General features: G+C 47.2%; 1 protein-coding gene across 2 annotated transcripts; it reads left to right on the top strand.

Annotated features, from left to right (window-relative positions):
- Window positions 1–248: 248 nt before the first annotated feature.
- On the top strand, window positions 249–11,594 carry MTF1 (metal regulatory transcription factor 1). 2 transcript variants are annotated; one of them, XM_021554892.3, is made up of 11 exons: window positions 249–314; window positions 580–1,032; window positions 5,279–5,517; window positions 6,286–6,417; window positions 6,917–6,990; window positions 7,519–7,652; window positions 8,165–8,242; window positions 8,893–8,995; window positions 9,510–10,069; window positions 10,866–10,929; window positions 11,028–11,594. In XM_021554892.3, the coding sequence occupies exons 2-11, from the start codon at window positions 619–621 to the stop codon at window positions 11,420–11,422; spliced, it is 2,193 nt and encodes a 730-aa protein (XP_021410567.1). In that variant the 5' UTR covers window positions 249–314; window positions 580–618; the 3' UTR covers window positions 11,423–11,594. The 2 variants fall into 2 exon arrangements, with proteins under 2 accessions (XP_021410567.1, XP_021410568.1); XM_021554893.3 differs by having other exon boundaries at window positions 9,513–10,069; window positions 11,028–11,593.
- Window positions 11,595–13,523: the final 1,929 nt, after the last annotated feature.

Raw genomic sequence — 13,523 nt, 5'->3', positions numbered from 1 at the left:
TATCAATAAGCTGTATGTAGACTAGTTAAAAAAAAGAGAGCTGATATGTTCGCTGTACTTTATTTAACTTGTTAAAACGAGGCGAGTTTTTCAGCCGCTGCTATTTAAATAAAAACATCTTTCCGCGGTGGCTGAGGGCCGTGAGGGGCGCGCGGCCACTAGGGGGCGCTGCGCTCCTCCCGCCCGCCCTCCCCCTTCCCGTCGGCCCCCGCGGCGGGCGCGGCGCTCCCGGCGTGCGGCGCGCGGCCGGAAGCGGAAGCGCGGTCGCGGCGATCATGGTGCCGCTGGGGCGGGGAAGGAGCCGCCGGCACCCGGTGAGCGGGGCAGGGGGAGGCAGGGACGGAGGGAGGGCTGAGCGAGCCGAGCGAGCCGAGCACGGAGCAGCGCGGTTGGCGCGGGCAGCGGGAGTGGCTGTTGGCGGCAGCGGGCCGGGTGGGGGTAGCGCCGCGCTCAGGGCGGGACCGCGGCGCTCGGCCCGGCTCGGCCCCGCCGCCACCGGCCGCCCCGGGGTTGTGCCTGCGGGCGGAACGGGGCCCGGCCGAGCCGCCTGACCCCCGTCCGCCTCTCGTTGCGTTGCAGATGAGCCGTTCCGGTGGGAGCTGCCGGTAGCGCGGAGCCATGGGTGAGAACAGCCCCGAAGGCAACGCCGTGTGCTGTGAGGCGGAGGAAGAAGACTTAGCCCAAGATGAAAATATGATGAGGTTTGCCGACAAAAACGGGCTGGTGTCCTCCTCGTCCGGGACGGTATACGACAGGACAACTGTGCTCATCGAGCAGGACCACAGTGTGCTGGAGGATGAGGAGGATGAAGGACAGTGCGGTGACCACTTGCCTTTTTTACCCGAGGGTCACGAAGAAGGATTCCATTTAATACCAGATCATGAAGGGATGTCACAGGGTTATGTGCAACATATTATTTCTCCAGATCAGATTCATCTAACGATAAATCCTGGTTCAACTCCCATGCCAAGGAATATTGAAGGAGCAACGCTCACCTTGCAGTCGGAGTGCCCAAAAACCAAGCGGAAGGAGGTGAGTGGCTAAACTGATTCTGGGCTTTGTGCACCTTCAGGGCTTTGAAAAAGGACTGGTTTTCAGGAGGGAGCAGCAGTTTTGTTGTTTTCTCAGGAGAGGGGCAGCAGTTTTTCTGTTTCTCAGGAGAGGAGCAGCAGTTTTGTTGTTTTTCTCAGAAGAGGAGCAGCAGTTTTGCTGTTTCTCAGGAGAGGGGCAGCACTTTTGCTGGTTTTTCAGGAGGGAGCAGTGGCAGTGGTTTTGCTGTTTTTTCAGGAGGGAGCAGTGGTTTTGCTCGTTTTTGAGGAGTTTTGTGTACTGGAGCATAAAGCTGCTCTGGTTGCCAGCCCCAGCTTTGCAGTGTGCTGGGGAGAACTGTGTCCCAGCAGAGCTGCCAGGGCCATCCCTCTTCCCTCTGACACCACCTGCTGCCCTAGGAAGCTGCCAGAAGGCACTTGGTGGCACTGGATGGCAGGAGGGTGTGGCACTGGCACATGCTTGTGTGTAGTTTTACTGATCTTCAGGTTTTCTTCTGCTCAGGTCATTATTTAGTGAGTCAGAGGCAGCTGAAACAACCTGAGCTGTTGCTCTGGGTTTGGCCACATTCTCAAAAAAGGCACATTCAGGTCACAGTTAAGGGCCAGGCCATTGCTGGGAGCTGGAGTACCGAATGTGAGATGCCAAATTTTAAGTGATTTGTAGTTTTATTGTGTCACAGGGAGCCTGTGAGAAGAAAAGGGCTGCTTTAAAGTGCCATCTGATGTGTTTTGAAAGCTCAGGCCAGGCTGCATGGTTAAAATGGAGTTTACTCTTAATTTTGATTCCCTGATGAATTCTGTCTGGATGCACTGTGGGGCTGGGCTCTGCTGTTTGGGTGCAAGAGCAAGGGGAATTTGGCTGTGACACCAGCTCGGGGACAGGTTGGTGCTCCTCATTTGGCCTGCCTGAGGCATGTGAGGGGTGATGAGTGCAGGTGGCAGTGCCACTGGCACAGGCTGTGACACTGGGTCCTGTTCATCAGCACAGAGCTGTCACCCTGGTGGCTGAGTGCTGGAAATGGGGCTGGGGGTGGCTCAGCTCTGCAGCTGGGGAGCTCCTGGGCTGAGGTGTGTTCAGGGAGCCTGTTTGAGCCTCCTGCTGCCACTCAGCAGCTGCTGAAGTGTTTCACTTGCTCTCCTCCCTGTGGGACCCTGAGCTGCTCCCAGAGCAGGGGGTGGGAGCTGAACAGGGTCCGTGGCTGCATGTGCAATTAAACTGACTTCATTTTTTCACCCTTGCTTCTTATAGAAGGCTTGTAGGGTGTGGAATTTCCTAGCGAAATGCTTCATATGAATTTATTTTCCATTTCTGGAATTAATTTCCCAGAACAGAGGGCAGTGATACCATAATGTGAAAGCACTGAGCCCTGAGCACGTGTGAAAGGCCTTTTTGCCTGCTGTTTCAAAGGTGTGCTGAATTGTCTGGAGGTGAGGAAAGGAAAGCTCTAAAGCTCCCAAGCATCTGGGTCAGCTCTGAAAATCAACAGCTCTGTTCTTTGGTACTTGCAAAATGCTTGCAACATTTTTAACACTTGAGATAATTGTTTTAAAGCCTTAGAATTTCAAGTCAGCCTTCGACATTTATGAAGCTAAAAAGGGGATTTTGCACTTTAGCACCTTTGGCTTTTTTTTAATTATTATTCTGTTATAAATCTCACTGTACTTGTGTTGGTAAGAACAAACACGATTGCAGTTTCATATTTCAAATCCAGTTGTTTGTTCAGGGATGACACAGAAAATGCAGCCATTTAGGGGGAATGTGGTAAGCCCAGGAAGAGTTAAAGGCAAACAGAGCAGTTACTGTAGACTTTGAACCAGGGTGTGAGGCTCTGCTTTCTCCAGCCCTGCTGGATATTGCACAACGAGTTCCCATTTCTGAGGTAAATGCTGGATCACGTCTCTTCCAGCAGCACCTCAGTGTCCCTGGCCAAAAGCCAGAGTGTTTGGCCTCAAAGTCCCTGGGCCCTGTCCTGCCTGCCAGGGCTTGGCCTCTGCTGCCTTTTTTGTTTCCTCTTGTGCCCTGGTGCTGTGGCAGCCTGGAGCTCTTGCTGCTGTCCCTGCGAGGCTTTCAGGGACAAATCAAATCAAATCTCTGCTGGTTCTGTGTGTATGCACAGTGTGCTAATGTGAAAAGAGAATTAAATGCTGTGGTGCTTCACAGAAAGGTTTGTTCTGCTCAGAACGTGCTGGTGATATTGCTGCTGCCTGTGGTGTGCTCGGAAGGATTTGTGAAATAAACATTTGGCCTTTGAGGGAGAGGGAGTGCTGCAAGGCCATTGTCAAAGAGTTCAGGCCAATAAGCTGATGGTGCTACTGCCACCTTCCCTTACACATGGGCAGTGACAGCTGGCAACCAAGCAGCTTAATCTGTAATTAATACTGGCCTTTTTCTTCTAGACCTAAATATAAACACCTGGAAAGCTTAACAGAACCCTCCCTTGATTTTCAGGTAGTTCCTGCCTGTGTCAGATCCCTTGTGTACCATGGGGAATGTTTTGTAAAGTGTTAATTTCCAGCTGCCTTAAAGCTGTAACAAGGAACATTTACTTCAGCACTGATACACAAATTGTACTGGATCTGGTGATCCCGGGGGAGGATGATGTACCCTCCTCATGTAATAAAATGTGCTTTCTGCTGCTGGTGTGCTACTGCTCTGTGCTCAGATTGCTTAGAGTGAAATTACTATTTCCTTCTCTGAGAATGCTGAGTGACCAGTTGAAAATGTGAAGGAATGAATTCCTTGCTTCCCCTGGCAGGTGGGAGCTCAGCAATGCCCAGGAAAGCTGGGCTCCAGCAAACAGAAACTGGGAAACACAAATTGTTTCCTCCTTGCCCAGCTCCATACTGAGCATGACATCCCATGGTCTGGGGTATCCCTGGTCAGTCAGGGTCAGCTGTGCTGGCTGTGTTCCCTCCCCACTCCCTGTGTACCCCCAGCCCCTTGCTGGTGGGGTGGAATGAGAAGCACTAAAAAAATCCATCTCTGTATCATCCAGACCATGCTCTATACAAATGAAGAAAATTAAATCTATCCCAGCCAAACCCAGCAATTGTGGTATTTCTGTGTCCTGTGTAAAGGTCTCCTGTGTGTCTCACAGGAGGGTTTAGTGTTTTCCACATATGAAGGTTTTACTGAGGCAAAGTGAAGGTGAATGCCAGCCTGTTGTGGGAGCAACAAGAGACCATGGATTGGGACACACTCAGCTTTCTAGAATTTTCTTAAATGAGTCCTGCTGGCAGTTTTGTCCCCTACAAAACAGGTTGGAAGTAACCAAGAAGCTATTTCTCTTTCTTTATGGAGAACTGTCTAGAATTGGATTTATAGCTGGTGTGACTAGCCAAGTCCTCTCTTGGGCTCCTTAATCACTATTAGGTGTTGAGGTTTCTGAGCTTTAACAGTCAAATTAAAGCCATAGTTTGTTAATTAATGGTGGAGGTTAACTTTATTCAGGCAGATCAGGAGTGTGTTCCTTCTGCTTCACAAGAGGGGATGAGATTTCATTAGGTTTACTCATGGGAAGCTTCTGAATGATCCCCAGAAGTGGGGACGGTACCAAATGTAGTTCCATGTGAAATTGTCCTTGGGATCTCGATGGCTTACTGAGAAATCTGAGACAGCTGTGTTTGGGTGTTCTTGTGACCTGATGTGATCCACTTCACTTCAGGCACTGACTGTTTCAGTAGCCACAGAAGGGAAGAATAAGGCTCTTTTGGGATAAAGTGAAGTAATGAATGGGCTAGTGGTTAGACAATGGGAGATGGTAAAAACTGTTTTGTTTAAGGTGTTGGTGGGAATTCAGCACCCAGAGCAGTGGGTTTGAGCACTGTGACAGTGCATTTTCCTTTGTCTTCCTGCTCCACAAGTAAGTAGCTCTGCAGGAAGCATTGGACTAAAATGAAGGTGCTACACATGTGGGTAGTAGACAGGTTTGATGGCTCCTCAATGTTCTTTCCAGCTGTTTCATCAGATTTTTAGCTAGAAACATTTTGGGTTGTGTTTTTCCTTTTCCCCCCTTCTGTTAGATTCCTGTTCTGCAAACCCAGCTGCTTTCCCATGTGCCACTCCTTCCTCACAGCAGAAATGTTGTCAGAGAATTAAATTAATTTTTTGTGGGGGCTTTGGGGTGAAAATCTGTTGCCTTGTCTTTGATGTCTGACTGTCTCAAAGGACATGTCTGGATTCCAGCAGTTATTAACAGTTATTAAGCCTGCAGCATTTTGTCCTTCAGGTGAAGCGCTACCAGTGCACCTTTGAGGGCTGTCCCCGCACCTACAGCACCGCTGGCAACCTGCGCACGCACCAGAAGACGCACCGGGGGGAGTACACCTTCGTGTGCAACCAGGAGGGCTGTGGCAAGGCCTTCCTCACCTCCTACAGCCTCAAAATCCACGTCCGGGTGCACACCAAGGAGAAACCCTTCGAGTGCGACGTGCAGGGCTGTGAGAAGGCGTTCAACACTCTGTACAGGTGAGGGGGTGTTCAGCACTGTACAGGTGAGAGGGTGTTCAACGTTGTACAGGTGAGAGGGTGTTCAACACTGTACAGGTGAGAGGGTGTTCAACACGCTGCACAGGTGAGGGGGTGTTCAGCACTGTACAGGTGAGAGGGTGTTCAACACGCTGCACAGGTGAGAGGGTGTCCAACATGCTGTACAGGTGAGTGGGTGTTCAGCACTGTACAGGTGAGAGGGTGTTCAACATGCTGTACAGGTGAGAGGGTGTCCAACATGCTGTACAGGTGAGTGGGTGTTCGGCACTGTACAGGTGAGAGGGTATCCAGCACACTGTACAGGTGAGAATGCGTCTAACATTCCAGGTGAGAAGCCTCTGGCAAGTTTTCTTGTAGGTGTGGCTGTTGGTGTTCTGCAAGTTCCATCTACTTTGTGTTTATGTTTGAAAAGAACTGTTTTGCTTCTTCCATGTACAGGTATGAATATAATCCCCTCAGGTGTGGCAATGCTGTCCAAAGGGTAGGATGACAGAACTGTGGTGACTTCTTTATATTCCAGTAGTGTTGAAGGTGGTGCAGGGACACAAGGGTCTCTCAGATTTGCTGGAGAATTTTGGAAGTGGTAGCAGTCTCTTTCATGAGCTCGTTACTGTCTGCTCAGGATATGTTAAGCCTTTGATCCTATCCTGTGTTTCTTTGATTTGAAAGATTGAGGCTGGCTTGCCTCAGGCCAGGTCTGTCTTATCCTACCAGTCCTAAGAGGGATTTTTTGGACATGTTTTTTAGGTTGAAAGCACATCAAAGGCTTCACACAGGGAAAACATTTAACTGTGAATCAGAAGGCTGCAGCAAATACTTCACAACGCACAGTGACCTGAGGAAGCACATTCGAACACACACAGGAGAAAAGCCATTTCGGTGAGTTGCTGCCTGGTGGTCTGGCTTCTATGGCTCAGGGACTGAGACACCTGTGCCAAAAAGCAGCTGTTCCTGCTCTGAATGGGATGGTGTTCTGAGAAACAAGTGAAGCTGGCTGGCATTGGAGCCTGTTTGTTCTCGAGCTCCCCCAGCTGCCTTTAACAGTGGGTGCAGTGATTGTCCTAAAAGGCAAGAATAGTTAAGGTATTTTTTTAAACATCAACCTGTGCTGTGGTGAACATCTTTTAAAGCACATTGGTGCTCTCTGCTGGGATGCAATGAGTATTCCATTCCCCCAAATGCCACCTTCATGCTTGGATTTTAAAGTCCTACTCACAGCCCTGCTATGATGTGTGTAGCATGCACAGCAGCTGCTGTTAGCTAACCGAGCTTTGGGCCTGCTTTTTGGAGGCCCAAGACTATTGCAAAGCACGATTTAAGGTTGTAGCTAATGCATTGAAGGGGGCTGATGCTGACTCTCCTTTGATGCCTTATTCAGGTGTGAGCATGATGGCTGTGGGAAGGCTTTTGCTGCAAGCCACCACCTCAAAACACATGTTAGAACACATACTGGTAAGTTCTATGTTATTTTTTAAAAGTTTTCTTTAATCGAGCTTTTTGAGTTTATAGTAACTCTCAGAATCCTAATAGGAATTTAAAGTTGCATATAATATGGGAGTGGCACTCAGTTGAGTGGCTCAGGTGACACATGTGAGGGAGGGGATGGCATCCAGAGAGACCTTTGCAGGCTGGAGGAGTGTGCCCATGTGAACCTCATGAGTTTAAAAAGGCCAAGTGCAAACTCCTGCACCTGTGTCAGGCCAATCCAAATTTTCTGTTTATGCAGTTATATTTATGCTGGACAGGTCTTGAATTCAATGAACATGTTTTCACAAATGTACCAGTAATGATGCACAACAACTGAATGTTATGTTGTGTGGCAGTTCCCATGGTGAGATGGAAGCACTCACCTGCAGGACTGCCAGGAATACTGAATATGTGAAGGGACATTACAAATCTTGTTAGTATGAAATATTGCTCTGCCAGGTGTCTGATTGGATGTTTTTTAAGTCTGTTACATGTGTTCTGTGCTGCCTCTAGGGGAGAAACCCTTCTTCTGTCCCAGCAATGGCTGTGAGAAGACTTTCAGTACCCAGTACAGTCTCAAGAGTCACATGAAAGGTCATGAGAAGGGACATACCTATAATGCACTTCCCAATAACAATGTGTCTGAGGTTAGTAGCACTTATGCTTAATGTTTCTTTGTTAGGTGGATGTAAGCCATACCTTGGCGAAGAAATCATTTGGTCTTCAGCTTGTTCTTAGGGTGTAACATTTAAGAGTGGGATTTTCAAAGTGCTCACTTTGGCATATGTGCATGTGGGCAGTTGTTCCTTGTGTGTGCTTCAGTTGGAGTCAATACTGTGGGGTAAACATGTGAAGTAAAATAGATACTAACTAAAAATACTAACTGGGAAGGTTTTATTATTTTTATTTTCTAAAAGTTGATTTGTTCCTATGCTAATTTAAAATTCTGGGTTATATGACTTTTTGGAAGTACTTTGACTGAGATTTTAAGAATCCTTGATAGCTGCTAAATATCCTTTGCTGAAAAATCTTGTTCCTTTGATTTTAGAACCAAAATCTGGGTCCCCTATAAACAAAGCATAGACTCTCAAAAATAATTTAAAACATTTATGACATTATTATTTTAATACATAATTCAAATTATTTTTCTTTTTCACAGGATACAAGTCACTCACTTTGTCTGAGTGATTTAAGCCTCATATCAACAGATTCAGAATTGCGGGAGAACTCTAATCCAGTGAGTTATTGTCCTGGAATTGCCTCATCCTCATTTGAGCTTTGGTTTTGTCCCCCAAAGTGTGCAGTGATTAGTTCAACCTGCTGTAGAAAGCTCTGCATCTGATTTTACCAAAACAGTCTTCTTGCTTCTTGATAACTCTTGACTGAGCTTGGATTTTACACAGAGGAAAACGAGGTGCTGAGGAGGCTGTGTTGTTCTTTGTGCTGTGGTGTGGGAGCAGGGTGCAGCTCCTGTGTGTATTCTGCTCCTCGAGCAGTGTGGGTGGCTAGAATTGCATAGTCCAGGATACAAAATGGAGCTATTTTTTTCTGCTCCAGAAAATGTTCTGCAGGCAGCAAATTAATGTCTGTTTCTGATGGAGTACTGCAAGAAATAAGGGTTAAACAAAGAGTGGATGCAGAGGAATATATTTCACTTTTGAAGAAGTTACTTATTTTTGTAGGAGTTTCTCATTATGTTGGTAAATTTGGTTACAGGTAATAAAAACTAGGTGTAAATTTACAGCATGTAAGTAATAGGTGCTGCCATTCCTGAGGGTGGCTGGCTCTTTGGAGGTTTCTGACATGCACACACTGCTTGACTGGGGTTTGTGGAGACCTGAGATACAACATTGTCTGATGCCTTCCTCTTCGTTTTCTGTTCGTCAGACACATGGACAGGACCTCAGCACAATCTCACCAGCAAGCATCTTCGAGTCTATGTTTCAGAGCCCAGACCACACTGCAAACCAGGACGACTCTCAGCAGACAGGTACCAGATGTATCTGCACTGCTGTTAAAGAGAACTTTTTGACAGCTCTGCATGCATGTACTGAATTCACCATTTCAGGCTGAAGCTTAATGCCCAGCGTAACTCTAAGGGGCAAAAAGAACTTTAACTTCAGGGTTGAAATTCATTGGTGTGGAATGCATGGTGTGACAGGGGAGGTGACCCAGCACACTGTCCTGCAGGACTGGTGGAGGAGCTCTCAACAGTGTACATCATCCTGTTTTCTTGCTGCACAACTGATAAAAGGCTTGTTAGAGAGAGCTGATGAGCCTGATCAGGCTCAATGTAGAGCCCAGTGTTACCAACTTCCTGAATTTGCAGCTACTTTTAGATTTCACTGTCTAGGGTTGTTTTTGAGCACTGCTCTGAACTTAGGAACGTGATAATTCATTACCTGGTAAAAATCCATCAGCCAGCTGAAAAGTTCATTGAAAAAGCAGTTCATTCAGCCCAGCTGAGAACAGATGTATTTATATTTTTTCTGTTTCTCTTTCAGCAGCTTCCTTGATTGAAAGGTTTAACGGCGACGCAGACTCGGTGGCTGCGGTCCCGCCCCCAGCAGGAGACGCAGCCTCGCTGTCCCTCCCTCTGGTCCTGCAGCTCGGCCTCCCTGAGCCGGCTCAGGCAGCGCTGCAAGCCTCGGCGGCGCCCGCTGCTCCCTCCTCCATCGCACCCAGCTCACAGCCAGCTGCCTTTGGGAATCCTGCAACTGTTTTACAATCCCCAGAAGTGCCTGTTCCTCGCAGCACACCGTTTGCAGCCAGTCACCAAGACTTCCTGCAGCACAGCCAGCCTCCGCCGCAGCCCATCGTTCAGGGACTGTCAGTGGTTGCTGGGGCTCCTGCCCCGACAGCCCCGAGTGCCACTGAGCCCCTGCCAGCTGTAGTTCAGACTGTGCCTGTTGGTGCAAACCCTGTTTTGACCAGTAACCCCACTATAACCATTACTCCTTCTCCAAGCACCGCCATTCTGCAGTCCAGCATTGTCATGGGAGAGCAGAACTTACAATGGATCTTAAATGGTGCCACTGGTTCCCCACAAAGCCAAGAACAAATGGTCAGTACATCCAGCTGGGCTTTGGAGCCCTTGCTTTTGAAAAGGGAGGGGGTCAAACCTGTAAGATAAACCCCAGGATGCAGTGTGGTATAATGCTTTGCATGTTAATGTGTATACAGATCAGCAATGCAGCCCCTGGAATAGACAGGGAAATAAGTAGAGCACAGAGAAGCCCAGGGTGCAGAAAGATCTTGTTTTCTTCTTTCCCCTCGTGGTGGATTTCTGCCAGCAGATGTCAGTATGTTTATCCAGGACAGAGGATGGGGCATCACCAGGCCTGGGATACACATGCCTTAATGTATAGCTTTTAATGCATAGAAGCACAAAAGATTCTTACTATAAAGGCTGTATTTAGACATTTTGTAGTCTCCATCTCTACCTAATTTTGACTGATTAAAAAATAGAGATTTTTTTTGGAAAAAGAATATTTGTGGTTTTCCAGTAAATCAGGATAGCTGAAATGTCAGGAGTTTTCTCTTTGACAGTATTGGTGCCACTTTAGGCTCTCATGTGTAGGTGGACACAAGTGAGTGGCTGCAGGTACAGGCAGTGGGAGCACACACAGCAGTGATTGAGGATTCAGTCACTGAATTGTCAAAACCCACAAACTGAGTTTGCCAGCAAATAATGCAGGGGATGTTATGCCCAATCTTTAGGACCACTGAAACAATACTTTAAGCTCAGTTTTCCTGTGTGTCTCTTTGGAATATGTATATAGCTGTTTAGAGTATGAGCAGCAGAAATTTGATTCAAGTCAATTCACACTTTTTTTTTTTTTTTTTTTTTTTCTTTAAAGCCACAAGTTCCAAAAGTAGAAAAGGTGTTTTTTACCACTGCATTACCAGTAGCTGGTAACACAGGTAAGTGTGACACTGAACTAATTTAACAAAGCTGATTTCTCTCTCCCTGCTGTGAAATTATGTAGTTCCATTGTGTTTTGTCTTTGTTTCACCTTCAGGAAACCCTGTTCAGCAGATTGGTCTCAGCGTTCCTGTTATCATTATAAAGCAGGAGGAGGCCTGCCAGTGCCAGTGTGCCTGCAGAGACTCTGCCAAGGACAAAGCCACCTCCACCGTTAAGAAGGAATGTTCCTCACCTGATTCAAAAGCTTTGGAGCAGCCAGCTTCCCAGCTGCAGCCTCAGACCTTTCCTTCCTCCTCTGCTCCTCCTCCTTGTGGGCAGAGCAGTCAGATAGTTAACCCTTCAGACTCCCAGACTGAAACATTAAGTGCCATGGATGTATCAGACTTCCTGTCCCTCCAAAGCCCTGAAACCCCATCTAATATAATTCCAATTGAAGCACTACTGCAGGGTGAGGAAGAAATTGGTTTGAATAGCAGCTTCTCTAAGTGAAGATGTTCCAGATTTTCCTTTGCACCTGGAGGGTAAAACCCTTCTCCTTAGAAGCAGAAACTGAAGGATCGATTCTTATTCCTTCCTCTTTGGAAGTTTTGTGGCTTTTTTCTGCTTCACGGATGTCATCTTAGTCACGTCCCAGGTACATCCACCTTTGAGATTCTATCTAAAAAAAAGAAAAGGTAAAAAAAAAAAGAAATAGCTAAGTTATATATGAACTGTTTTGGCTGCACTGTCTGTCACTTTTGCTTGTCATATGTGAACACAGAAGTTAAGGTTACTCGTGTGCAAAAAGATTTTTAAAAGGAAAAGGGGGGTTACTTTGTCTCCAATTGCACATCACTTATATTTGGGATTAAGGTACTGGCAGCAAGTGGGTCTTTGTTACAACTTCTTGGGTCTCTAATCTGTCTCTCATGTCTCTACTAACCATGCACTAAAGGGGAGCCCAGGAAAGGAGGCTGTGGGGGAGGAAATGCATAGCTGGGGAGAGCATTTCTCTGCAGTGTGATTGAATGCGATTGTCACGTACCCGATGAGGAGCTGGTGCCTGGTTTTGCTGTGTACTGATGCTCTACTAAAGCCTCCAGGAGCTTTGGGGGAGTTTATTTCAGCAGGGCACAAGTACCTTGTGCCCCTAGTAGATCTGCTCATTTAATTCCAGTAGGACTCAAGTGTGTTGCAGACACTGTGTCACAGCATGGAAGCACAGTCGGAGCCACAGCTGGCTCTGGCTCCAGTCTGTTTTCTTGGCCTCTCCAAGGGGTGCAGTGAGTGCCAGGTGTGGTCAGGTTGGTGCCTGCTGCTCTTTTGATTTCTTAGGCTCTGTTCAGCAACAAGTCATCATCCTAACCCTGGGACTGTCAGGAGCACAGTGCCTTTGCTGGTTACTCTCATCTTTTGTGAAAAACAACCCTTAAGAAAATTTTGAGAAAGATTCAACATAAATTCAGTTTGAATTCAGTGAGTCTGTCCTTCAGTTGTTCATACATGCTTCTTTTTTTTTTTTTTTTTTTTTTTTCCCAGTGAGCTATATAATTTCTGCCTGACTCTGCCTCCAGCCTACTGCAATGCCAGCTTTTTGTGCACGGGGCTATTTCTTGACTAAAAGATGTTACACAACAGAATAGTTTTTCATATCAAACTGAGAGTCTATATTCTAACCTACTCAGGGTAAATCAAATCCAAACCCCCCCCTTCCACCAAAAAGCCTGTAATGTTGCAATAAATGCAGTCTCATTCTAAATGGTTTATTTATGCTGCATTATTTTAAAATTGTAATTTTATAGTTTTTATCCATCTTTCTGGCTTTGGCTGTCAGTTTTCTTGTGTTAAAGGAAAGAATATTAAATAGTCTTTATTCAGTTTACAGTGTTGTCATTAGTGAGATACAAAGATAATGACTGTAAGCCAATTAGTGGGGAGTGTCCCGCACTCAATTTAGGAGTACAAACTGTAGTGGATAGAGGTCTTTCACTCTTTGATCAAAGCTGCTCTCTGTACCTCTGGGGAGGGAGAACCCTGTGAGTGCTGCCTGGTGATCAGCAGGTGTTAAATCCTCCTGTGACACGCTCAGTGTAGCCTGACCAGCACTGAGACTGGCTTCAGCCACCTCTTGTGCTGCTCCCCTGAGAATGCAGTGCCCAGGCCCGGGTGGAAAGGCACTGGAGGGAGCTGGCCTTCCCTCCTGCACAGCTTCTGTGAGGTGCAGAAGGGAAGGAACCACATCCATGAGGACAGACGGGTGTGCCAGGAACACTCTGTGCCAGGGCAGAGAGCTTGGTGTTGGCAGCTGCAGGGATGAACTCAGGGGCATCCCACGTGCTGCTGGTGTTTCCTCTGGGTGTGTGACAGGGCTGTTGTAGCAGGGCTGCGAGTCCTGCAGCAACAAGGCTTGGCATCCACAAAACAGGTTGACAAAGCATTTCTTGTTTTGTTCCTGTCATGGCAATCCTTGGAGGGCAGCGAGGTGGTGGCTCCTTTGTTTTTCTCCTACAGCTTCATTTTATGCTGCAGTTGAGTTGCATGGCAGCAAGAACAGCTTTGAACACAAAAAACACAGTCCCAAGCCTGCATGGTTGGGACTGTCCTCGCAGAG

Source organism: Lonchura striata, chromosome 23, assembly GCF_050655825.1.
Source record: "Lonchura striata isolate lonStrDom1 chromosome 23, ASM5065582v1, whole genome shotgun sequence".
Lineage (NCBI taxonomy): Eukaryota > Metazoa > Chordata > Aves > Passeriformes > Estrildidae > Lonchura > Lonchura striata.
The sequence above is the reverse complement of the archived record's forward strand: the minus strand, read 5'-3'. Positions and strand labels throughout refer to the sequence as shown.